Source organism: Phocoena sinus, chromosome 1 (assembly GCF_008692025.1).
Source record: "Phocoena sinus isolate mPhoSin1 chromosome 1, mPhoSin1.pri, whole genome shotgun sequence".
Taxonomy (NCBI): domain Eukaryota; kingdom Metazoa; phylum Chordata; class Mammalia; order Artiodactyla; family Phocoenidae; genus Phocoena; species Phocoena sinus.
The window spans coordinates 98171226-98194762 of record NC_045763.1 but is presented as its reverse complement, the minus strand read 5'-3'; the positions used below and the strand labels follow the sequence as shown (position 1 = coordinate 98194762).

The 23537-nt window shown below is 58.5% G+C and overlaps 1 protein-coding gene across 5 annotated transcripts; it reads right to left on the bottom strand.

Annotated features, from left to right (window-relative positions):
- Nucleotides 1-304: 304 nt before the first annotated feature.
- On the bottom strand, nucleotides 305-23537 carry KCNC4 (potassium voltage-gated channel subfamily C member 4). 5 transcript variants are annotated; one of them, XM_032610244.1, is made up of 5 exons: nucleotides 21676-23537; nucleotides 9863-10799; nucleotides 7645-7848; nucleotides 3597-3675; nucleotides 305-1430 (listed from the first exon to the last, which is right to left on the bottom strand). In XM_032610244.1, the coding sequence occupies exons 1-5, from the start codon at nucleotides 22342-22344 to the stop codon at nucleotides 1388-1390; spliced, it is 1932 nt and encodes a 643-aa protein (XP_032466135.1). In that variant the 5' UTR covers nucleotides 22345-23537; the 3' UTR covers nucleotides 305-1387. The 5 variants fall into 5 exon arrangements, with proteins under 5 accessions (XP_032466135.1, XP_032466130.1, XP_032466147.1 ...); XM_032610239.1 differs by lacking the exon at nucleotides 3597-3675 and adding an exon at nucleotides 2923-3018; XM_032610256.1 differs by lacking the exon at nucleotides 3597-3675 and having other exon boundaries at nucleotides 305-1492.

Genomic DNA, 23537 nt, shown 5'->3' with positions numbered 1-23537 from the left:
TCTCTTCTTCCACGTTACTGCTGGGGGTGGTGGTGGGGCGGTGGCAGCAGTGGAGATCACTGCCCAGAAGCCCGGGGTCCCAGGTTAGTCCTCTTGGCGCGACCTTGGCCAGATCACTTTTCATCTCCAGCATTTCACGTCTGGCTCTAAATGCAGGGGTTGGGCTGCACTGGTGATTCCTGGTGGGGGCGGGTTACGAGTGTGTTGCATTTCTCAGGTGTTGGGGGTGGGGGAAGCCCGGGGAGGTCCCCACAGATACAGAAAGGAGAGGCGGAGGCAGTCACTCACACAGCGAGCACGGCAGGACGCTCCAGATGTCTTTATTGGGGCTTTGACAGCATGACAGTCAAAGGCATGCAGACAGGGCGGCAGGGCCCAGCCTAGGCATGCCTCAGACACACGAGGGGACAGCTTTAGAAAAGGACGACCAACACTAGGGAGGGGCAGGGCGGGCTGGGAGTGGGGAGGGCGGGCCGACGCAGGGGCAGAGGCCAAGATCGAAGGGGGCACCTGGCCTCGGCTATTGCACGCATACTCTGGCCACTAGCCAGGAAGTGCTGTATTGCAGCCGGTCTCCGCTCGCCCGCAGCATTCCCTTCCCGGACCCCTGAGCCAGATGGGCAGACAGACCCCTTCCCTGCCCGCCCGCCCAGCAGCATCTTTGGAAACAAATGGACGAAGGCGACAGGACAAAAAACCAGAAATAAAAAAAGACGAAACACCCCCTCAGTCAAGGACACAGGGAAGGTGGAGAAAGGAGTGGAAGAAGGTGCAGAGGAACCCCGGGAAGTCCCCCAACAACTGGGGCGTGGGGTGGGAGGTAGAGCCCCAATCTGGGATGGGGTGAGGCTAGTGGAGCAGTGACCCCAGGGGGGCAATCTGGCCTTCCGCAGGCCTCTGGACCACAGGGGAAACACTCCCGAGAGGGAGAGTCTAGCCGGGGACCACCCAGCTGGACTGGCAGTTCCCAGGTACACTTTTCCTGGGATATTCCACACACATATTCAGCAGAAACAAGGAATCAGTGAGGGGGAAGGGAGTGAGGGTGGGGGTGGGGCGAGGGCCTGGGGAGACACAGCCTAACGAAGAAGACAGACCACCAAGAGCACATGCACTACACACAATAGTATAGTATGTACGAATATAGACACTATATGTGCATATATATCTCTTCAATGTACAACAGAACAAGAACATCAGACCCAATGGCTCTGGGCCCCGAGGGTCACATGGGAGGTTTCCCATCAGTCCTGTGCAATCAAGGATATCTGAGTCTTTCCCAGCGAAAGATTCTTGCCTGGGTTCCAGAGCTGCCCTAAGCCTCTGGCTTTCTGTCTGTCTGCCTGTCTCTCTCACGTTGGTGCCGCTTTAAGAGAGGGTGAGGACTTCAGCCTGGGCATAGTTGGACGAGAGGGCATCTTGGCAGGTCTCTGTGTTTAAAGAGCACAGGTGTGAGACACTTGGACACACACTTTCGGCTCAACATTGCCTTCTTGGGGGAGGTGGTGGGTAAGGAGTTCAGCAAAAGAAAGGGAGAAACAAAACACGAGATGTTAGAAGGAAGGCAGCTGCTGACCTATAGGCAGTGGGTTGAGGAGTAGGCCAGGAGCGGAGCTGGAAGGTGTGGGGCCCAGAGCTAAGAGTCCAGGAAGAGTGGGGACAGGGAGGAAAGGGGGTGAGCCCTTCATCACCCCTCTGCCAACCCAGCACTGGGCCAGGGTGACCCATAGGTGATGTTACAGCTTATCTCCGTGCCTGTTAGGTAATGAGCTCCAGGAACCAGGAGCCCTCAGGTCCTCAAAGCTGCAGTGCAGTGGGAAGAGGGACCACAGCTCTGCAGCCTGGCATGGAGGCAGTGGGAGAGGTTCCTGGCAGGGTGGTGGCTCACAGCCCACAGGCCATCACCTGGGCTGCTGCCTGCCCAGCCTGTGCTGCCCCCTGACATAGCTCCATCTGCTGTCACCACCTGAGGCTAGTCCATTGTCCCAGGGAGCTGGTGAGGAAGGCTCCTTAGTGTGCTGCCGTGTCATGCCCAGTCCCCTTCCTCAATCTGGCAGGAACAGAGTCCCAGCAGCTGGAGGGTGAGTGCTGAAGGGGAAGGTCAGGAAGGACGACTGTGCCCATCTCAGGAGAGACGGCGGGAAACCCAACCCCGCAGTGAGCCCTTCTCGGCATCTCCTCCTCAGCCTGGGACGGCAGTGGCCTGGGCCTTCCCTTGCCCTACCTTCTCAACTGGGGCACGGGTAGGGCATGCAGGAGGCTGCTGTGGGGGCAGGCATTATGCCAGAGAAGGCGATGTTCTCTGGCCAGGGCAGAGGGGGCCCTCGTCTTCCAGGAAGCTCTGTGAAAGGGCAGCCGGAGCTGTTACGCAGCCTCCCCTCTGACTCCCATGCAGTCTGGGCTCTGGGCTGAACAGGTACTTTCCCCTCTGGCTCCAGCTCCCAGCCACCCCTCTCAGAAGCCCTGGGGGCTGAGAAGTGGCCTCTAGGGTTGTCAGCAGCCCTGGTACAAACTGGAGGGGTAACAACTCCTAAGTGGGCTGCTTCCCTGCTCTACGGGGAGCAGCTGGGCCCCAACTGCAGGGGAAAGGCTGTTAGAAGCCAAAGTAATGGGTGGAGGTCCAAGTCCGGATCCAAGATAAAGCAAACTGCACTCTCAGATTGTGGGTGGGAGGGAGAGCCCTCTCCTGAGGAGGGAGGCCCAAGGCCTGGGCAAGCCTGAGGGCCATGCAGGCAGCCGCCTCCCCAGGCGGGGCCTGGTGTACAGCGGGGCTCTGTAAACTCCAGGGCTCACTTTGCCCTTTCCGAGGGCCCTGAGGGGAGCTGGGGCAGGCAGCCTACTCAGCTCTCCCGTCAGCTCACGCTCAATCCTGTGTCAACCCTACAGAAGCCAGAGAGACAGGAGGGGTGTGTGGGAGCCCACCTCCCAAGGCACTAGGGGCTCCAGCCTGGCACTCCTGCATCATGTCGCCCGGAGACATCTGTGCCCACCACGGGGGTGCCGTGAGCATGCCCGTCCCTGTGGGAGGGAAGAGAGGGAAGGAGGCGGTGGGTGCCGTGGAAACTTGGGCTCCTGACAACTTGAGGGCTGCCACAGAAATAGCCGCCTCAGTTCCCTGAACCAGAAAGGCAAGTGAGAGGAGAAAACAGCTGTGGTGCCCGTGCTACACCGGACACCCAGCTCCTTGTGTCCGTGTCAGAGCCAGGACCCCTGCACCAGGGAGCCCGGCCGGAGCAGGACCGAACCCATCCTCCCGGAGGAGAAGCTGGGTTCTCAGACTGGGCTGGAAGGGTAGAAGGTGCCCTGCTCTCCAGGGCTTCCCTCTCCGTGTCCCCTTCTGAGGGGCAGTGACATGGATGCCCCTGTATCTTCTCAGCTCTTCTTCTCGTCATTCTGAGAGCAAGCAGGAGGCAGGCCCCACAGACCACAGCAGGGCTGGGGGAGCCGAGGACCCACCTTGCACAGACTTTTCTGGAAGGGATACTCCTGTGTCTGCCCAAGGCTGAAGAAGGCACTGAAATGGGGATGCTCCCGGAACAGGCTCTTCATCACCCCTCCAACCCCATAAAATGGTCTGACCTTTCCGCCCAGCTCACCTTTTGGGGTGGCCTCCAGAGTCCCCAGCCTCCTGCCAAGTCCCAAGATGCTGTCTGGCGGTACCTATCTCTGCCCACTCTGGAAGGAGCAGACATGGACCTTCCTTAGTCATTCCCTCGACCAAGTTGCATAATCTGACTCTAAAAATTGCCAGGCACACGGCTCCGCTGCCAGGTCTAATTCCCATCAGGTGAAACAGGCAATGCCTTGGCTGAGGTGTTCCGAGTTCCTGGGCTGAGGAGGTCCCGGAGAGCCTGGCTGGTGCGCTGGGGAGGGGCCCCCTGCGGCTCGGCACACCCTGGGCGCGGCAGGCTGCCGGTCAGGGAGCTGGTGGGGGCAGGATGGCTTCAGTCCCTACACTTCCCCTCAGCTGCCCCTGCCCAGGGTGCACCCCTGCTCACTCAATGACTCACAGACCTGTTGTGCTCCCTGGCTCGTTAGGTAAATGAATACACTTAATTATAGAAATTAGATGAGTCTCCGGTTCTGGCAGCGATACAGAGCACAGAGGCTGGGTGGGAGCGGCAGGTGACTCAGAGGCAGGGCTGAGAGTTGGAGGGAGCAGCAGAGGAAGAAGAATTGTCGGGGAAGCAGAGGAAGCAGCGTGGCAAGCGATACTGCAGCTCGGGGTGCAGATGGGATGCTGGGCTCCGCTGCTGGGCGCCACCCCGAGAGGAGGACATCCCCGCGCCTACGCAGCCAATCCTTGGGCTCTGACTCTAGGAACTCCCACCTGCACCCCATGGCAGGGCTGGAGAACATCAGGTGGCACCGCTCCCCCAAGGAGTCAAGCCCTCACACACCGGCAGAGATGCCCCAGGGGACAGCCTTATTCCTGGCCGGTCTGGGTGTGGGATTGACAGACAGACAGACAGAGATGTTCAGTTGCAGGCTGTTTGGTTACTGGTTGAAGGCCCCGAGGGATGGAAATGCATTTGCTGTGATCTAGGTGGGACCCTGCGGGGGAGGCAGGGCCCAGAGACACAGTCCTGAGCTGTGGCGGCACCTGACGGCACCCTCAGCTCAGGACGGGAGCGAGCAGGATAGAAAGCCTGCAAGTAATCTCTCCCTCACTCTCAGGCCCCAGAGCTGGACATTTTGGGGAGCTGGGTGCTGTGGAGGAGAGGCCTGGGGGCCTGAGTTCTCCTGCATCCCGCTGTCTCCCGCAGGCCCAGGAGGGACGAGGGCTGGAGGCATGTGAGTGTGCCTGTTTTGCGCGCGTGCGCCCAGGGGCGGGGTGGGCCGAGGGTGCAGCTACAGGGCTGAGTGTCCAGGGGGTGGGCTGGGGAGGGCGTGGAAGGGGTGGGCGAGCAGAAGCTTTCTTGGAGGGTAGGGTGAGCTGTACCGCGATGCCAGTTGAGATAGCCCCAGACTGGTTCCAGCAGCTCCTGCTGTGCTGTTTAGACTCCGGGACTTTTCACAGCCTTGGTGAAGAAAAGGCACGTGGGTCAGAGGGGCACAGCTCCTTGCCTGAGATGCTCCATGGGATCCACGTTCCGGGGACCCTGCAGGGCGGGCAGCCCCGGGACCGGGTGGAAGGGTCTGGTCCCCCTGGGAAAGGCTCCCTGAGTCTCTCTGGTCTCTGGATGGACCCCTGGGCCCCACACTCAGCTGACCTTTGCCCTATCATTGTCCCCAGGTAGGTTTCCCTCCAGTTGCATGAAGCCCCTACAGCCCTCAATACCCTCCTTACTCAACCCTAAGACGCCCTAATTAGCACTCACCACTTTCCTTCCAGGGAGTTCACCTTCAGTCACATGCACCTACAGGGTCACATGGGGTCTGTGCTGGTGGCCGGAGGAGGCCTGGGCCCACTCTCTCCTGGGCCTGAATGTAGCCCAAGTGCAGAGAAGTGTGGCGTGGTCTGGCACGGGGAAAGTTGCCGAGCGCGCACTGGGAGTTTGGCGATGCTAACTGCCACGCTTGCTTAGCAGGGCCTGTTTCCCAGCAACCCACCTGTTCCCTCTCGAAGGTCACTCTAATTGGCTGAGCTACATGCTTGTTGCCAAGAAGCAGTGTGGAGGCATCTTGAAAATAGAGCAGCCGGGCCCCACAAGCAGCCAGAGTGATACGACGTGGTGGGACGCAGGCTCCCCAGCCCCATGCGTGCACACACAGTCTCCTCCTTAGATGGGACCTGTTCCCCAGGCCCTCATGGTCCCTGTTCTGACTCGCAAGCTCACAGCCTCCTGCGCACCACTACTTCCACTGAGCCCCTCACCTCTCTGGATGAAAACAGGGGTGATCAGGACTCAGTTCTGTTTGCTCAAGTCCTACGTCGGGGGTGGGGTCCCCTTCACCCCACCTTCTACACCATCCACTTAGCGTGCTCCAGCCAGAGCAAGACTCTGGGTCTGAACTAGGACACAATGGAAGCTACAACACGTTTGGGGTGGGGCAGGAGGGAGAGGTACATCCAGAGCCCAAGGAGTGGGCTATACACAGAGGCCAGGGTTGACCAGAAGAACACAGAAGAGGGTGTAAGGAGTCTGAGCACCGTCCATCTGCAGCCCTTTAGCTGAGCCTCCGGGCCACCTCCAGGTTCCAGGTTGCTGCTCCTGCTTCTGCCACCCAATAGGACACGTGCCCAGCAAAGCAGGATGCATACCTCTCAGGTCTTGGTTAGGGTCAGGGTGCCCTGGGGATCCCTTGGGGACAGTGGCGCTGAGGAAGCCAGGGAAAGGGACTGGGAAGGTATCCCCGGAGGCTGCCTGGGCTGGGCAGGCCAAGGGACATCCCTGGGGGGACAGAGACATCACAGGCTATTCCTACAGCAGCCACTGCCCCTGCCTCACTCAACCTGCCTTTGGTCTGGGGTTTGGGGATGGTGGGAAGTGGCGACGGGGTGTTGGGCTGAAAGAAGGTTAGTTAAGAAGCGGCCTGCAGGGCTTCCCTGGTGGCGCAGTGGTTGAGAGTCCGCCTGCCGATGCAGGGGACACGGGTTCGTGCCCCAGTCCGGGAAGATCCCACATGCCGCAGAGCGGCTGGGCCCGTGAGCCATGGCCGCTGAGCCTGAGCGTCCGGAGCCTGTGCTCCGCAACGGGAGAGGCCACAACAGTGAGAGGCCCGTTTACCGCAAAAAAAAAAAAAAAAAAAAAAAAAAAAAAAAGAAGCGGCCTGCAAACCCAGGGAAGAGCTTTTTGCGGGGAGAGTCGGGGTTTATCCTGAAACTAGGCAGGCTGTTTAGAGAGATTAGGTCACAGCGACAAGGCAGGAAAAACAAAAAAGTGATGAGGAGCTGGGCAGAAGGGACACTTGGCCTTAAGAGCCCTGGCTCTCAGCCACCACTGGCTCTCAACCATCCCTAATCATTTCGGTCCCACTTTTTCAGGCCAGGAATCCCTAGCTCCACTGACCAGCTTCTGCATGGGGTCTGCTGATGGCATTTCAGCCTTCCCTTGAACTTGCCAAATCCTTCAGAACGCACTTCAGAGGGGAACCACTCTCCCTGTCCACCCCTCCCCCGGTCACCCTTCTGGCTCTACCCGGAGTGAACAGTTCCATCTCAGGGGCTTGCAGATTTCGGCTGCAGAACCCCCAGTGCAGGACGGAGGAGGTGGGGCCTGAGCCAGGCTCTCTGAAGACCTCACACCAGCACCCCACTCTTACCCTGACTCCTGAGTGTGTTGGCATCTCCCAGGACTACTTACTTGGGGAAGCCTGAGCTGTGTTTAAGGGAGGCCTAGGGGAAGGCTGGCAATGGCCATGAGGAGCCAGGCCTGAAGACCACTGCAGGAACCAGAGGAAGAGAAGCAATAAAATGGAGGGGGCAGCAGGAGCCTCGATCTGGGGTCCCCTCACCCTCTAGCACTTGTCTTCTCCTGGGGGAACCCAGGGGGCTCTGTGTATCTTCTGGGGATGCTGCAGGCCTTTCTAATCCGGGGACTGGAATATCAGGGAACCCATCCTAAAAGCGAGGGTGCATCCGAGGCAGAGGAGATGGTGTCCATGGCCTCAGAGGAGGAGGAGACCTCAAGCTCCATGGGGGACACTGGGGAGACTCAGCTCCGTGGGGGCTAACCCCCTGCCCAGCCTGGGGAGCCATACCTTTCCGGACACTACCATCGGCACAGGCAAAGTCCCCAGCGCTGAGCAGGAAGCAGGCAGCTGCCTTTTTGTTTCTGTCTCGGGTGCCGGAGCGTCGCAGGGCCCGGCGCTCCTCCGGGGTGCGGGCGGAGGCCAGGGGCTGGGAGAGGCCGGCTCCCTCCTCGTCTGACAGCACCGCGCTGGCATCGCCGTTCTGCTTGGAGTCTAAAGGGGCAGACAGAAGGAAGGCTGCATGAGGGCTGATCCCAGACCTAAAGCATCACTTACCCAACCCGAGGGGAGAGTGTTGCCGGAGCCAGGGAGTGGGTCTGGTCCTGGGGGGCAGGGGACAGGATGCGGGCTTCCCTCCCAGCCTTGGCCAGGGCCACAGATACCCTAAAAGCAGGGATTCCCCAAGTTGGCCCTTTGAGATCAGTCCAAGGCAGGCAGCAGAGTCGGCTTCCTCCCTGGGTCCGGCTCAGGCTGACACGCGGATGAGTTTGCATTCCCTAGGAGAATGTCTGGCTTGTTGGGGTGAGGGTAGCACTGCCAGGGCTAAACTGTTAGTGTGGTGTCCGCAGCTGTCTTCCTGGACCATCCGAAGGCACTTGTTCACCAGGCATCCAAGCCAGAGTCAGTGCCTGAAGGATATAAAGCCCTGTGCTCTCGGGGCTCCCCTGTGTCTGGGGAGGACCCCAAGGGGAAGGGGCTGCAATTCAGCTCCTACTGCTGTGGGCTCTAGTCCCACCCCTGCTCCGCCAGGCACGCAGCAGCACAGATGAAGCTGAGCCCTGGGATCTGGAGAAGGGGCGCTCCTTGGTCTGAAGGCAGTGGCCAGGAATGCCCCTTCTGTGACCGAGCAGTTAGGGTCAGGCTAAGGAACGGCTCATGGCGCCATAGGTATTGCGGAGCCAGCCTAGGGACTTGTACATTTTGATATTAAGTTACCCTCCGAGCCCTGAATGGACCTCAGGGTAGAGCTGAAATTCCCTGGGGTACTGGCTGGGAGATTTATGTTCAGGGATTGGGGAGGAGGGTACCATTATGGTGGGGGAGAAGAGGGGGGCCTAATGGGTACCATTCCATCAAGGTCTTTGAAAGACCCGGGCCCTTGAATGACCCCAGGGAGTGAGTGGCTCCAGCACGTAGGATGGGCACCCACCAACAGGCCACAGGTGAATGTCCCAAGTCAGGCACCTCCCCACAAGGACGAGTCCCACTTTGCCCCCAGAGCCGAGACAGGAGCTGCTACCTTAGTCTCCTGGCACCACCCCACCCCCCGCTCCCCAACGGCCTGGCATCTGATGCCCCCCCCCCATGCTAGGAATCCCATACCTCCCTCAGGAGCCCATCCCGTACCTAACAGATGGGTTCCCACTCTCCAACCTAACTTCACGTTGCTGTGGGTGAAGCCGATTTCCTTTCACTCTTGACTCAGGTAGAAGCAAGCTTTCCTGGGGTGGCCTTTCTCATCCTTGAAGAGCACGATTCAGACCCTCAGGTCCTCCCGTTCCAGGATGCAGCTACCAGTTTCTTCTACCTTTCCTCTCCCCTCTCCCAACACTGGCTGGGCTGCTCCCTCTTGGTTCCCTTCCGTCCCATGTTAAACCCCGAGCCCAGGACTCAGTCTAGCTTGTGCCAAACAGAAGGCAGACTCCCACTGCCATTACGTTATCACATTTATCAGGCCAAGAGACACTAGACTGGAACGTTTGGAAAGAAATGATTCATGTGTTGATTCTCCTCAGAAGAAGAGCTGCCCGACTCTCCAGCTAATAAAGACAGCGCCTGATATTCGTAAAGTGGTTTTAACTTCTTAAAGCACTTTCATGTCCATCATTCGTCTGGGTCTCATCAAAGTCGGGGTAAGACATTGACAGCATTCCCGTTTTACAGGTGAGGAGTCTATGCCCAGAGAGGGTGAGTAACTGGCCTGTGGGCACACAGCACAATGGCCAAGAAGGGATTAGAAACCCAGGCTTCTAATTTACAGCCCCACGCACTGCCCAGAGCAGCCTAAATTTAGGGGGATACTCACTCCACAGAGCCTGATGTTCAGGAAGCTATCAGAGAATAGATATTCAGCCTCCATACTGTGCCCTCATAAAGGCACGCCTTATATTTCGGGAAGCCCAGAGCAATAAAAGCACAATCCCAAGTTCCAAGGGCTGAGTTTCCCCTGGGAACTCCCCTGGCCACTGGGGGAGAGGTGGCCTTCCTTCCCAACCCCCAAGCTCACCTGCCCGTTTCCTCTCAACCACACCCTCTTCTGGGGCAGGGGGGCTGGCATCACTGTAGGTACTGTCCCTGGGCGAGGTCTCCTGCGACTTGCAGTAAATGGGCGACTCCAGCTGGGGCGGCCGAGGTACGTGCTTCTTCCGTTTCTTGGGCAGCTTCTGCTTGGCCATGGCCAGAGAGTAGTACATGCCGAAGTTGTTGACAATGACAGGCACGGGCATGGCAATGGTGAGCACGCCGGCCAGTGCACACAGCGCCCCCACCAGCATGCCTGACCACGTCTTGGGGTACATGTCCCCGTAGCCCAGCGTCGTCATGGTGACCACGGCCCACCAGAAGCCGATGGGGATGTTCTTGAAGTCGGTGTGATCATTGCCCCGCGGGTCGGAAGGCCTGGCGCCGATGCGCTCCGCGTAGTAGATCATGGTGGCGAAGATAAGCACGCCCAGGGCCAGGAAGATGATGAGCAGCAGGAACTCGTTGGTGCTGGCGCGCAGGGTGTGGCCCAGCACGCGCAGCCCCACGAAGTGGCGCGTAAGCTTGAAGATGCGCAGGATGCGCACGAAGCGCACGACGCGCAGGAAGCCCAGCACGTCGCGAGCCGCCTTGGACGACAGGCCGCTCAGCCCCACCTCCAGGTAGAAGGGCAGGATGGCCACGAAGTCGATGATGTTGAGCAGGTTCTTAACGAAGTCCAGTGTGTCGGGGCAGCACACGATGCGCACCAGGAACTCCAGCGTGAACCACAGTACGCACACTCCCTCGATGTAGGTCAGGATGGGCTCCGTTTCCACCTCCCGCCGGAAGCGCACACTGGTAGTATTCCCCACTCTGTGGATCTCCGTCACGTTGCGGTCGATGTTGAAGGCCTCGTGCGTCTCCAGGCAGAAGGTGGTGATGGACACCAGGATGAAGAAGAGAGAGGCAAAGGCCACCACCTATGGGCGGGGAGGAGAGTGAAGGCAGCTGTCAGGGACAGATGCACCCAGCAGGGACTGGGCCCTCGGCCCGTAGAGGGAGGGGCCGTGGGTCACCAGGCAGTCTGTTAGGTGGTGAGAGGTGGGATTAAGGTACACAGTCAGGGGCTGGAATTCCCTCCCCAAAGGGTCTTCATCCCTCTGCTTGCGTGCTTTAAGGCAGTACGTCCCAATCCTTGTCCTGGTGCACAGAAGTTAGAGGCTGCCTTTAGCTGGAAGGAACTGAACAGAGGACTACAGCTGCCTGGCCCTGCCTACTGCCTGGCTCTGCCCACCTCTAACCTGATCGTGCTTTGAGGCTTCTCAAACTGTAATGGCTGTATAGATCCTCCGGGAACCTTGTTAAAATGCCATTCTGATTCAGGAGGTCTGGGGCAGGGCCTGTGATTCTGCATTTCTAACAAGCTTTCAGGTGAGGCTGCTTGCCCACAGACCACACCTCGAGTAACTAGCTTTAAGGCAGTAAAGTGACCTGGACCAGCAGCGTAAGCATCCCCTGGGAACTAGTTAGAAATGCAAAGCCTCGGGCCCCACCCCAACCTACTGAATGACGAATGCTGGGCGGAGGGTCCAGTAATGTTTCAACCGTCTTCCAGGTAATTCTGATACACACTGAACTGCAAGGGCCACTACGTTAAGGGATATGCCTAGAGGCAGGGGGCTGGCATTCTACCTATTAAGCTCCGGCCGTGACAGCTCCGGCCGTGACTCACCTCCTCAACCCCAAGTCCCAGCCCCTCCTGCCTGCCTCTCACCCTAGGATGTCTGAGCCGACTGCCCAGACAGTGAGAAGCGTCTAAGAAAGACAACCTGCTCTGGGGCAGGAGACAGGGTAGTCTGCCCAGAACAGCCACCCTCCCCTTCCCGAGAACTGACATTTCCTGGGACACTGAGCGCCAACAAAAAATAAACTGCACCCATTGGGATCAGAGTGCGGCAACAGCTGATCTGGACAGCTGCTGGGATCTCGGCTAGAATGATGACAGCAGCACTCAGCAGAGGAACGGCTGGGTTTAAGTGTCCAATCATCATGAATGGAGATGAAATGCACGTGTAATAACACCAGTTACGGAGCCTTCATCTGTTATTCATGTGACGCCATTCACCACTGTCAGGGTGCTCCTTGCTGGAGTCCATGCCCCCTGCTGTTGTCTGTCCTGCTTGGTGGGTGGGGATGGGCTTCCTCCCTGAGCAGCGGGCTGAGCTGATAGATGAGGGAGGACTGTGGCCCCACGACCCCTTGGCAACCCCCATTGCGTGCCCCACTCTGATTTCCACCTGGCCATGGCATTGCCCCATCTAATGATTTCTCTCAGAGATGCTTTCCTCCCTGGGAGTCTGCACCAAGACAGGTGAGGCGGGTGGGCACAACTTCTTCTTAGTACTGCAAAACACCAGTGGGGAATACAGGGGGATCTGGGAAAATAAAGCAAGAAGTAGCACATCCAAGGGCTTCTGGAGCAGGAGCGAGTCGGAGGAGGGAACTTTGGGAATGAACATTCATTACCCGTCTATTCTGTGCCTGGCATACTTGGGCACTCTACATGTGTTATCACCTTCAGTCCTCCCTGTGAGGTAGGCCCCATTATCCCATTTTCCAAAGGAGGAACTGAAGATCAGAGAGGTTATATACTTGCCTAAGGTCACACAGCCTGGAAGGGATGGAAACCAGACTTGAACTCAGCACTGTTTAACTCAGGGGCCGTACCTTCTCTTCACACCTCCCAGGCAGGGTCAATTCACAGACCCAGGAAAGTCTTCTCTGAATTGTCAATACTGCTCCCAGCCAGCTCCTTGATGACTGCTATTTCACTCTTAGGAATGTGTACCTTTGGCTTGAGACAGACACCCGCCACACAGTAAGACTTATTTATACTTGAACACGGACAGGTTGATCAGATAACGGCAAGTTAGGAGAAGCAGGGTAGCAGACCACACACACGCTTTTCCACTTGACAACTCTGCCTGGAGCTTCTCTTGCCTGCTTCTCCCCCCTGCCCCATGAAGGTGAATTTCAAGTTCCCTTGCTGGTTTCAGTCTTCTTCCCCTGAGAAATGGGCTGTCAAGACAATACAGGTTGACATGGGCATTAGGCAAATAGCTCCAGCCTATGGGCTCTCGAGGGCCATCCAGAGATGAGCCGGTGGAGGCACCTGTCCAGTGGCCACGGTGATGCTGGGAACCCCGAGTCCTGGCACCGCCCTCCCAAGCAGAGGGCATCGGGGTAAGGGGTGGGGTCAGCACATCCCAGATCTGCCAGGAAGCCTGGGAAGCAGAAGCTGGTGCTCTTCTGAGGAAAAGTTAGCCAGCAGAGTTGGCCCACCTGGGAGCCCAGCGTGAAGTTAATTGGTGATTTGGAAAAACAAGTTCAGGAAGAGCTGCCAAGGGGCTGAGTAGAGGGCGCAGGGAGGGGAGGGGAGGGGAGGGGAGGGCAGGGCGGGTGCTGTGGCCAGGGCCACTCTCTCACCAGCAGGGCCAAGGTGCCTTCCTCAAATCCACCCCAAGGGCTCCTTCTGCAGCAGGCCGAGTGGGTGCAAACCACTCCTCCCTCCTGCATTAGGGAACAACCCCCTGAATTCCTGCAGTGTTCACTCTTTTTTTCTTTTTAAAACACAGAACCATCCCATCTACTTACTTCTACCCCTCACTGCCACCCTCTCAGAGGATGCGGACAGGGAAAGGGGAGCCACACGTGTCCATTTCTCAGGGGCAACAGAGGCACGAGACAGGGCAAATGACTTGTTGAGGATTAAACTGACGCCAGGTCTCTTGACGCACAGCTCAGAGCTCTTTCCTCTTGGCCTCTCTGACCAAACAGATGGGGACAATCCACTCCTCCCTGATGAAACCTACATGGGGCCTCAGTCTCCCTTGCGGCCCCTCCTGGATGGTCCCAGGAAGCCCTCACTCCCTGAGCAGACAGGTAGACCTAAGGCCGAGCGGTGATAGACGCAGTGGCCTGTGCTCTGGCAGGCTGCCCCAGGTGGGTCCCGAAGTTACAGGTACCCCTTCAGGGCCCTAAATTATTCCCCAAGCCAGTTATTTTGTAAGTGGTGGCCCTGCTTGCAATCGGTGTCTTTCACCGGGGCTTTTCCCTTTCGTGGCAGGGATGCTGCTTTCATTCTGCTTTCAACCCTTGACTGGGACCTGAAAGGGACCAGCGAGGAGGCGGCGGCTGGCAGCAGCATCGCCCAGCTTAGAGGTCAAGGCCTCACACCTGAGCCTCCTATCCAGTGCCCCCACCCCCCAACCCTGGCCCATCCTGCGAGGCTGGCAGGGCCCCTCAGAGCGCTCCCCATCGGCCCCTGCCACACATGGGGCTGTGCAGCCTCGGGGAGCTGAGACTGAGGGCAAAGGAGAGCTAAGGAGCCCTGGGGTCAGCTGCCTGGGTGCCTCATCCCGGCACTGCTACTCAGCCAGGGAAACGGTGCACTCTGTGCCTGTTTCCTCGCTACAAAGTGGGACACTACTAGTGCCCCCAGTAGTGTTACTGTAGGATTAAATGAGCTGCTACACAGCAAGCGCCTCGCATACAGTAAGTGCTCAATAAATGGTGACAGAGCTGAGGAGGCGAGGGGGCCTCCGTGAACACCCGCGTGCAGCTTCTGAGGACGAGTTGGATCTGGAGCCCAAAATATCACAAAGCCTTTGCTTCACAGAAGAGAAAGGGACTCGGAAGGTCATTGAATTCAGTTCCCTTTCTGCTGTTTTACAGGTGATGAAACTGAGGCCTGGGGAGAAGTGACCTGCCTGGTTCCCATGGCTGAAGCTGTCCGTTCTTTCCACTGTGTGGGGACAGAAGCATGGATTCTGCTGGAAGTCAACACTGCCCAAGCAGGGACTTCCCTGGCGGTCCAGTGGCTAAGACTCTCCGCTTCCACTGCGGTGGGCGTGGGTTCGATCCCTGGAGGGGGAACTGGCATAAAAGAAAACAAAAACCGAAACTGCCCAAGCAGAAAACCGCTTGTGTGGACTAGTTCGGCCAGCAGCAGCCCCTCTCCTGCCAGCTGGGAGGATACAGGAGGGTCTCGCCACCCTGGACAGGAGGGTCCTAGCCTCTCTGAAGGACAGTGCTACTCCTTCGAGCTTCCTGCTCCCTTGGGCCCCTCACACTGGCTGGCTGTATCCTGCTGGGGACCCATCTGTCTCCAGAGACCCAGGTGTTTCAGCTGGTGGGCCAGCCCCGTGACCAGCCTCCTTCACTGAGCCCACCCCACAACTGTCCTTGGCGGAAATGTAAAGTCACACACCTCTGGACGCAAGTCCGGCTCTGCAACTTACTGCCCAGACCTTGGGCAAGTTACTTACCCTCTCTGGGCCTTAAGATCTTTGTTCATAAAATGGAAAATTGAGTACCTACTATGTGCCAGACACTGTTCTGGGTGCTGTGGAACAGTAGGAAACAAAACACCCCTGCCCCTTAGACCTTCCATTCCAGTGGAAGGAGACTGTCAACAAATAAGTAGAGTATGTCAGATGGTATAAGAGGGAGAAAAATAAAGAGAAAGGAGGTTAAGAAGTGTGAGGGTGGGGGAGCTATTTCAAATAGGGTGGTCAGGCAAGGCCTCAGTGCCAAGGTGACATCGAAGCAGAGACCTGAAGGAGTGAGGGAATGAGTTACGTGAAGATCCAGCAGAACTCCAGAGGCAGCGGGGACAGGCAGTGCAAAGGCCCTGAGGCTACCAGCATACTTCATGTATTGACGGGATAAGAGTACCTATCTTATAGGGTTATTCTGAGGATTAAAAGAAATGATATTTGTAAAACTTAGCACCGAGCCTAGAGTGGCTCAGAAATCTGGCAGAGGCTGGGTTGGGGGGGGTGGGGAGGAGGTGACAGACACCAGTCATTGGGAACTGCATACAATCAGCAGGAGCAGGGGAGGGGAGCCCAAGGAGGAAGGGCCAAGGAGACAGATGGACAGATAAACATAAGAAGACTCATGCCCAAAAACCTATATTAAGGATGAAGTGTAGGAGAAGAGAAATTTGAGAACACAGCCAAAGACACTTGCAGAGGAAGATCTGAGGGGATGGGATGAGGAGCTGAGCCTTCTGGGGAAGTGAGATCCTAGTGCCCAGGTGGTGCTGGAAAGGGAGTGGGCAGCCCTGCGGGCTGAGAAGCAGGGAAGGAGAGGAAGTCTGCCAGGCAAGGCATCTCTGAGCTGTCCCTGGGCTCCTGGGTGAGGACCTGTACTATGATGCCCAGGTCCCAGCCGAGGGACCCCAGCTCCTCTCCCTTCAGGGGGCTGCCCAAGAGCAGAACCTGGTTGGCCCTGGGCCTTCCCATCCTGAGCCAGGACCCTCTGGTTCCGGTGTCAGAGCCAGCCTCTACCATGCCCAGCCCCTGCCAAGCTAGCACCTGGGGCCTCTCAGGGCCACGTGGCTGCCTAGAGCCGATGAGTCCCAGAAGGAATTCAGGCCAGTCCATATCACTGGCCAAGAACTTATCCAGACAAACGCAATTCCAGGTTCTTGCCTATGTGTCAAAACACCCCTGCCCCTTAGACTTTCTGTCCCATGCTGTCCTATCTCTGCTCTGGCTGGTCGCCTGGCCAGGAAATTCCCTTCTTCACTAACTCTGCATGGTTGAGCACTACCCACACTGAATATTTATTTATATATTTATTTATAACTGGCTTCCTTCTAAAAATTATTTAAGGAAGCTAAGTCACTATCACGCAGGGCCTACCCAGTTTAACTTCTATTTCCTTGTTGAAGCTTCCCTGCATACCAATCCCCCTCCAAACAAAACCTCATCTCACACAGAGGTGGGATTGATCACTTCCCCCTCTCACCTTCTACTGAACTTCATTTTTTAAGACTACTGTGGCCCCTCTCCTGATCTATCTTGTATTATTATTACCATTTCTTGTCACTCGGTTTTCCCCAACTGCCACCTACTCTACCTGATCTGGTTCTCTTTAGGAACAGGGACCACCTCTAACTCGTCTTTATATTTATAGAGGCCAGCCTGGCGTCTGGCAGGTAGTAAGTGCTCAATAAATGTTTTCTGAATGACTGAAGCCAAGGTGACTGCCTGCCCCCTCTCCTGGCCCTGGGGAGCCTGTCACGAGGAGAGATCATCGGCCTCACTAACTGGGACTAGAGGTGACAAAGGGATGCCTAGGAATCCCTCAAGGCACCTGGGCTCTCAAGACTCTGCGGCTCTCAGGGGTGGGTCAAGCCAGTTGCCTGATGGGGACCCCTGCCAGGGGCCAGTAACCTTCACCCAGCCCAGAGAAATCCCCAGCAGGGAGCTGGGCCAGGTGGTGGCAGGCTGGCTGCCAAGGAACAAAGTTGGCTTGAGTACCCTTGTGCTCAGCATCCCAGGCTGACGCTGACCACAGGTGGAGGTGAAGGGCCTGGGGGCTCCCGGTTCCCAAGGCCCAGCTGCCTAACTCTGTTCCTGCCTGCTCTTCCCCCAACTCTCCAAAATAGCCCAAGTTTATTTTATCCCTTCCCCCATTTTACACCCCACCCCAAACGGAGACAAACAGAAACACCTCATCATCCAGAGACAAGATGTTCAGAGACAAATGTTGGTCTGTTCAGAACAAGAGAGGAAAACAGAAAACAAACCCAGGAGGAGACTGGGAGGCTGCCTCAGGGCAGGGGTGGGGGGAGGCCTGCAGCCCTTGGCCTAACATTGCTCCCATTCCCGGGAAGGCGGTAGAGGGGCTGCCCTGGGGCATGCTGGCACTGCCCCCCTAAGGGTGCTGTGGAAGCTGGGGCACCCGGTCTCCTGGGCTCAGGTTCCTGGCCCTTCCTCACCCAGAGGGCATGGGACTGCGAGTCCTGGCCCTCACTCAGAAGCCTGTCATGCCCACCGACTGGCTGGTCCCAGGCAACACCCAGGCCGGAGAAGCTGGGGCCTTCAGATGGGGTGTGAGCAGGAAGCGAGCTCTGCATGTCCTTCCGAGAAGGCCTCGGTTTCATTCCTCTGCCTGGGCCATGGAACACCTAGTCTCTTCTCTTAACCAAGCCCCCTTTTTTTTTGTCCTATAAAAAAACCCACAGTGAGGGAAAGAAAGAGAAAGCAAGCTCAGGTGTGAGCAATTCTAGGGAGCAAGGAGATGGGGGCTTTAGTTTGGAGGGAGAAGTGAAGGAAGGGATGGGAGGAGAGCAGAAGGGCCCTCCCCTCCCGAAGGGCCCTCCTGAAGTCAGAGGCCCTCTCCAAGCAGAAGCCCCAGGAGGCGGCCGAAGCAGGGGACAAGCACAGACGTGGATGCACAAGATCTGGGCTTGGATCCTAGTTCTACCACCAGGGATGTGACGTTGAACAAGCCCCTCTGGGTCTCCGTTTCCTTCTCTGTAAGCTGAGGTTAATAATCCCTGCCTCACATGGGTCAGATAAGGTATTAGAAAAAAGTGCAGGTGTGCCAGCACCTGACAACTGGCACAGTGGATGCCCAAGCAGTGTGAAACCCCAGCTGCAGCTGCCTCTTGGGGCAGTGGGATCCTGTGGTGTCACCTCCTCTACTCAGAGGGGAAACGCCATGAGAAAACTCAATCTACGTACTGATTTAGCCAAAGGAGAGCTATCATCCTTAATAGGGCCGATATCTGGACTAAAGCCAGCTCAGCCCCTGGGACCTCTGGAGACTGGGGATGAGGAAGGTGAGTGTCCCAGGGTCCCATTCATCAGGCCTCCTGTCTGCCCTCAGAAAAGGAGGAAGGCCTGATCCTAGAGCTCCGGTTGCTGCCCAAACCCTGACTGGTCCGCCTCGGTCTGGGAAGCCACCCTCGCCATTGCTGAGCCCTCCCTCTGCCTGGGACCAAGGGCAGTGGGCAGAGGGGGACAGGACCAGCCTGCCTCCTGTGCTTGCTCCCAGGTCAGGCCATGGGAACAGAACCACAGCAGCAGCTGTCCATGGACCCAGCCGCTGTGAAGGGAGCAGGGTGAGCACCCAGGCTGGAGCCTGCCTGAACAGGAATGGCTCTGCGGGCCAGGCCGGTAGCTAGGCAACAGCCTCCCATAATCAGCTCAATTCACTTTCCGTTTGTATCTGTTTTGTTCCTGTCATAACGCACTACTCAAATGACCAGCTGCTGTATGCAAAGAGATGCTCTGCCCTTACTGGCCCTCGGTGAGCGCCCCAAGCCCACCGCAGTGCTGCAGGCCCCTCCCTCTTCCTCCAGGGAGGCAGAGGGAGGAAGCCGAGGGAGGGAAGGTATGTGCACAGACCCAGGGGACAGCACAGGGGCAGGGGGTATTATTGGCCTGGCGTAAACAGAGCAGGGCGGGCATAGCCCCAGAACCCAGCACCTCAGACCCTCAGGCCTGGAGGCATAACCGAGTAAGTGTCCCTTCTGATGTCCCCAACTGCCCCTGGTTTTCTGATGTCATCCACAGGAGGTACAAAACCTCAGGCCACCTCCCAGACCAGAGTAACGAACGATCCACCTCAAAAAACAGCCGCCTTCAGTGGCAAGAACATGTTATCACCCGAGGAGCAAGGGCTGGGTAGTGAGGGAGCCCTGGCTTTGAGTCACAGCCCACCGCTCTCTAGCTGTGTGACCTCAGGCAAGTTGTTTACCCTCTCACAGCCTCAGTCTATTAAATGGGGATAATACCTCTGCTGTAAGTTTACTGGGAGGATTAGAGATTAACGCAAAGTACCTGCACGGTGTGCTCAATGAATGGCGGTTGTTTATCAATTAATTTTTTAAACTTTTGTGTTCTCCCTTGTATGTCCCAGGAACAGCTGGAGGCTTGCCTTTGCCTGTGCCTCTCAGGAGGCAAGCCCCTTCTGGCATGAGTGCCACCAAAGCTCCATATGGCTGCGCACACCAGTATTAACAACCAGACGGCAGGATACTTGGGGTGATTTGCCGGCTCTATTATTTATTAGTTAAGGATCTGTGACGACACTTAACACCCCTGAATCCTGGTTTCTTCGTTAAGTGGGAAGAATTTACCCAACCCAGCCCCAAACTTCTGACCTCAACTGGATTGCCCTGGCTGCTGGGATTCTACATCCAAAGGGCCAAGTATCTTGGGCTCCTGGAGGATTTCCAGGGGCTAACCAGGCTCTGAGCTTACTCAGAGAGCCCCGGCTGGACCACTCTGCGGTGAGTTGAGGAGAAAGTAAACTCACTGATGGTACAGCCCCTTGGAATCAAAGGGGGAGGAACCTGAGCAGATGAAAAGTCCTCAGAGGCCCCAGAACGCCCGGAAATAGGGCCCCTAACCACCTCATCTCATTCCTGCCTCCCTGGCTTGCCCGCTTTGCCCCACTCCATCAAGCTAAATCTGCCTTCTCCTCCCCCACCCCCAACTTCGAAAGAGCCTGAAGGATCTGCACTTGTCTCTGCCTTCCTGCACACAGCCAAGAGCGAACACTTAGCAGGGTTAGAGGACTGCATGAGAAGCCCATGGGACTCACAGCCAGCCAGGGCAAACAGAAGCAGCACCCTAGCTTTGCTCTCAGTCCTAGAAAAAGGTCCCTACCTTCCAGTGGCTGCCCTGGGATGGCACGCCTCAGCCACTGAGCCCTCTGCTCCTCCCTCCTCTTCCACGCAGGAGATGCATGTGCCCTGGTAGAGCTTTTATGCCAGCCGAGCCCCCCCTCTGCAGCCCCGTTTCCCAATCTCCTGCCCTCCCCTGGGGGAGTGTAACTTTTTCTTCCATGACTGGGTTGAGGCCCAGCACAGGAGGTGCTGGGGAGTGCGGCAGGGCTCTGAGACTCAGAAACATGACGACTTGGGATGCCAGAGGAAACTACCAGCTTCCACAGCAGGGGGCAGTCCCCAGAACCAACACATCACGCAGCTCTTCCCTGTCTCCCAGACAGACCCCAGCCAGGCTTCAGGCTGCCATCCATGAGATCAGACACCAACCCCCAAGGGTCTCTTTTTTAAAGAATCTAAAGCCATCCTTCATGGGTGTTTTTTTCTTTTTAGATGCCCAAGCCTACCTTCCCCTCTACCCGCTTCCACCTAAGCGGGTTAGAGGAAACTGGATTGACTTGGGGAGGGGATGGTGGGAAGGGACTAGATCTTGCCTAAATCAACCTAACTTCTCCCCCCTGCCCCCATCCCCATCACCTATTTCAAGCAGTAACCTGAACCAGGGCTTTCTGGGAAGCCAGTTTGTGCTGCAGTAGAAAGAAGGAAGCGGCCACAAATCTAGGATCATCACCAGGCAGCCTGTGGCTGGCCACTGGCTGCGGGAGCCCCAAGGGCCCGCAACATTAGGCTCTTCCTGTCTGACTCTCCCCTCATCCCAGCAGAGGCCAGGATAACCCAGGTGTCCAGGAAGCCTCAGGGGCATGGCGTGGGGCAGGCATCTTGACTTATCTTCCTGGGAAAAAGAAGGGCTCTCCCAAACCTGGATGAGAGGCCTGGGTCCTGGTCCCAGTTCTGCCTGTTACGGCTGAAGAGGCTGAAACCCGTGTCCCCTTCTCTAGAACTCATAGTTCCCAGCACATTGAGCTGCTGGGGGGATTTCAATGAGATGGGACACAAGGAACTGCCACAGTAGCCACTTTTTTCCCCCAAATCCTGCCTGACTCCAGCACAAGGCCCCACTCCAGTTCTCCAGGACTCTGTCCTTCAGAGGAATTGGGGGTAGATGTAGAGGCCAGGAAGAAGGGGGTGGAAGAGCTCAGCTAAGAGCACCCCACTCGCTGGGAGGGGGATGCCTTAAAGCAGGAGCTGGGATTAGGTCCAAGAAGTCAGTCAGGAGTGCAAAAGTGCGCAATCTCCTGATGAATGGTTGGGGGCGAGGATGATTCCCCTGGGGGCCCATGGAAAGCAGGGGAATTTGGGAGAGAGGCGGTGGTAAAAGTCGGTCAGTCTCGGTCCGAGAGAAGACCCAGGCTCCTGCCACTCACCCTGGCCGCCCGGGAGGAGTAGGGATCCTCGAAGAGCGCCCACATGCGGGGCTGCCAGCCGCGGCAGCCCCCGGACCCGGCGCCAGGGCCCGCACCTCCCTCGTGGGGCCCCAGGCGCTGCAGGGCCAGCTCCCGCTCATCGTCGCCAGCCTCGTCGCCGGGCCCCGCGCCCCCGCCGCCTCCGTCTGGGCTCTCGAAGATGTCGAGCGCCTCCTCGGCGTCGCGGTGCTGCCGGTAGGTCATCCAGCAGCAGGGCTCCACGTCGGTCTCGTCGATGCCCCAGAAGGTGAGCTCCTCCTCAAACAGAGGCCCGCACACGTCGGCGGGGCAGTGCAGCTTGCCCGTGCGGTAGTAGTTGAGCACGTAAGCAAAGACGCCCGGGTGCCGGTCGAAGAAGAACTCGCAGCCACCGCCGCCGCTGCTGCCTGCACCACCGCCATCGGACGCGGGCCGGCCTCCGCCGTCGGGATCGGCCAGCCAGGCGAGGCGGGTGCCCGGTAGGGTGCGCAGGGTGCTGCGGTAGGTCTCATGTCGCGTGCCGCCCACGTTGATGATGATCTTCTCCGACGCCTCGCCCTTGGCCATCTCCTCCTTCAGACATGTTTTGGACGGAGGCTTGTTCCCCGACTTGCGCCCGCGGTAGGAGGAGACACACACCGAGCTGATCATAAGAAGCGCTGCGGGGCTTCGGCTTGGGGCGGCCGCTGCCCTCCAAACACCCTTCCAGAGGAGGCAGCGTCAGACGGGGGAGGGGGAGGAGACCAGGAGGAGGCAGGAGGCCGCGGCGGCCCCCTCTGCGGCGTGGCCCTGCCCCTGCCTCCCCCCCGGGGCGCGGAGCGGGAGGAGTTGGATTTCTCGCGGGCACAGGTGGTTGCGGTTTGGGCTGGCAGCGCCGGGGAGGGAGGCAGGAGGGGAAAAGGAGAGCCGAGGACCCAAGCGAGGCGCCCGGGAGTCAGGGCTAGCACACACACACTTCCCCCGCTAGCACTGGACACCCAGACGCTCGGGGACTGGGACACACCCCCCTGCACCCCCCAACAGACGGGGAAGCGCACTGTCCAGGCGCACTGCGCGCGCTCACACTCACACGGGCCACCCTCTGGCTTCCAGTCCGCGCCGAGACCCGGGAGCTGCGGCGGCGGCGGCGGCGGAAGCAACGCAGCAGCAACAAGTCCTCCAAGCGGCTGCCGGGGCTGGGCCGGCGCTCTCACGGCAGCCGGAGCTCCGCGGGCCCGGGCTGCGTGCGGTCAACACAAGGCGGCGGCGGCGGCATGTGGCCTCTTCCCCCCATTCATAAATCCAGCGCAGGGCACGGATGGCGGGCGGGGCGGAGCGGAACGCGGCGTTCGGGCGGGCGGGTGCTGCGCAGAGCGAGGCGGCACAAGGAAAACAAGCGCGCCCGCAGGAGCGAGCCTCTGGTCCTGCGTCCGCGGCTCGACAGCGGCGGGGAGCTGCGCCGCGCTGGGCGCTGCGCTGCGGGGGCCGTGCCGGGGCGGGGGGGCCTCGGACGGGGCGTCCTGCGCGGCGCCGAGCTTGGGGGCGGGGCAGCTCCCGGGAGCAGGGCTCTGGGCACTGCGAAGGAGTCTCCCGGGCGGTGGCCGAGCGGCCAAGGACACCTGCAGGCTTCCTGGGCTGCGACAAGCGGGAGCCTCAGCGCAACGCCCCGGCGCCTGGCTCCTGCGATCTGGCGGGGCTGAGAGCCACGCCATCCACGCGTCTACCCATCTCCGGGAGGGGCGCTGGCCTTGGCCCGCAGCAGGGGGCGGGCGAGAGGTGGCCTAGGGTCGGGGGTTGCCTCCACGCCGGTGGGCTGCGGCTCTGGGTGCTCTCCGTCTCCCTCCGGCGTTGGTAGCGAACGCCGC

Bases quoted from the DNA above. Each gene is read 5' to 3' on its own strand.
- KCNC4 (XM_032610229.1), bottom strand. From the start codon at position 22,344: ATGATCAGCTCGGTGTGTGTCTCCTCCTACCGCGGGCGCAAGTCGGGG. The intron at 10,800-21,675 runs GTGAGTGGCAGG...CCCCGCCCATAG, and splicing joins ACTCCTCCCGGGCGGCCAGG to GTGGTGGCCTTTGCCTCTCT. The intron at 7,849-9,862 runs GTGAGCTTGGGG...CTGCCCCTTTAG, and splicing joins GGTTGAGAGGAAACGGGCAG to ACTCCAAGCAGAACGGCGAT.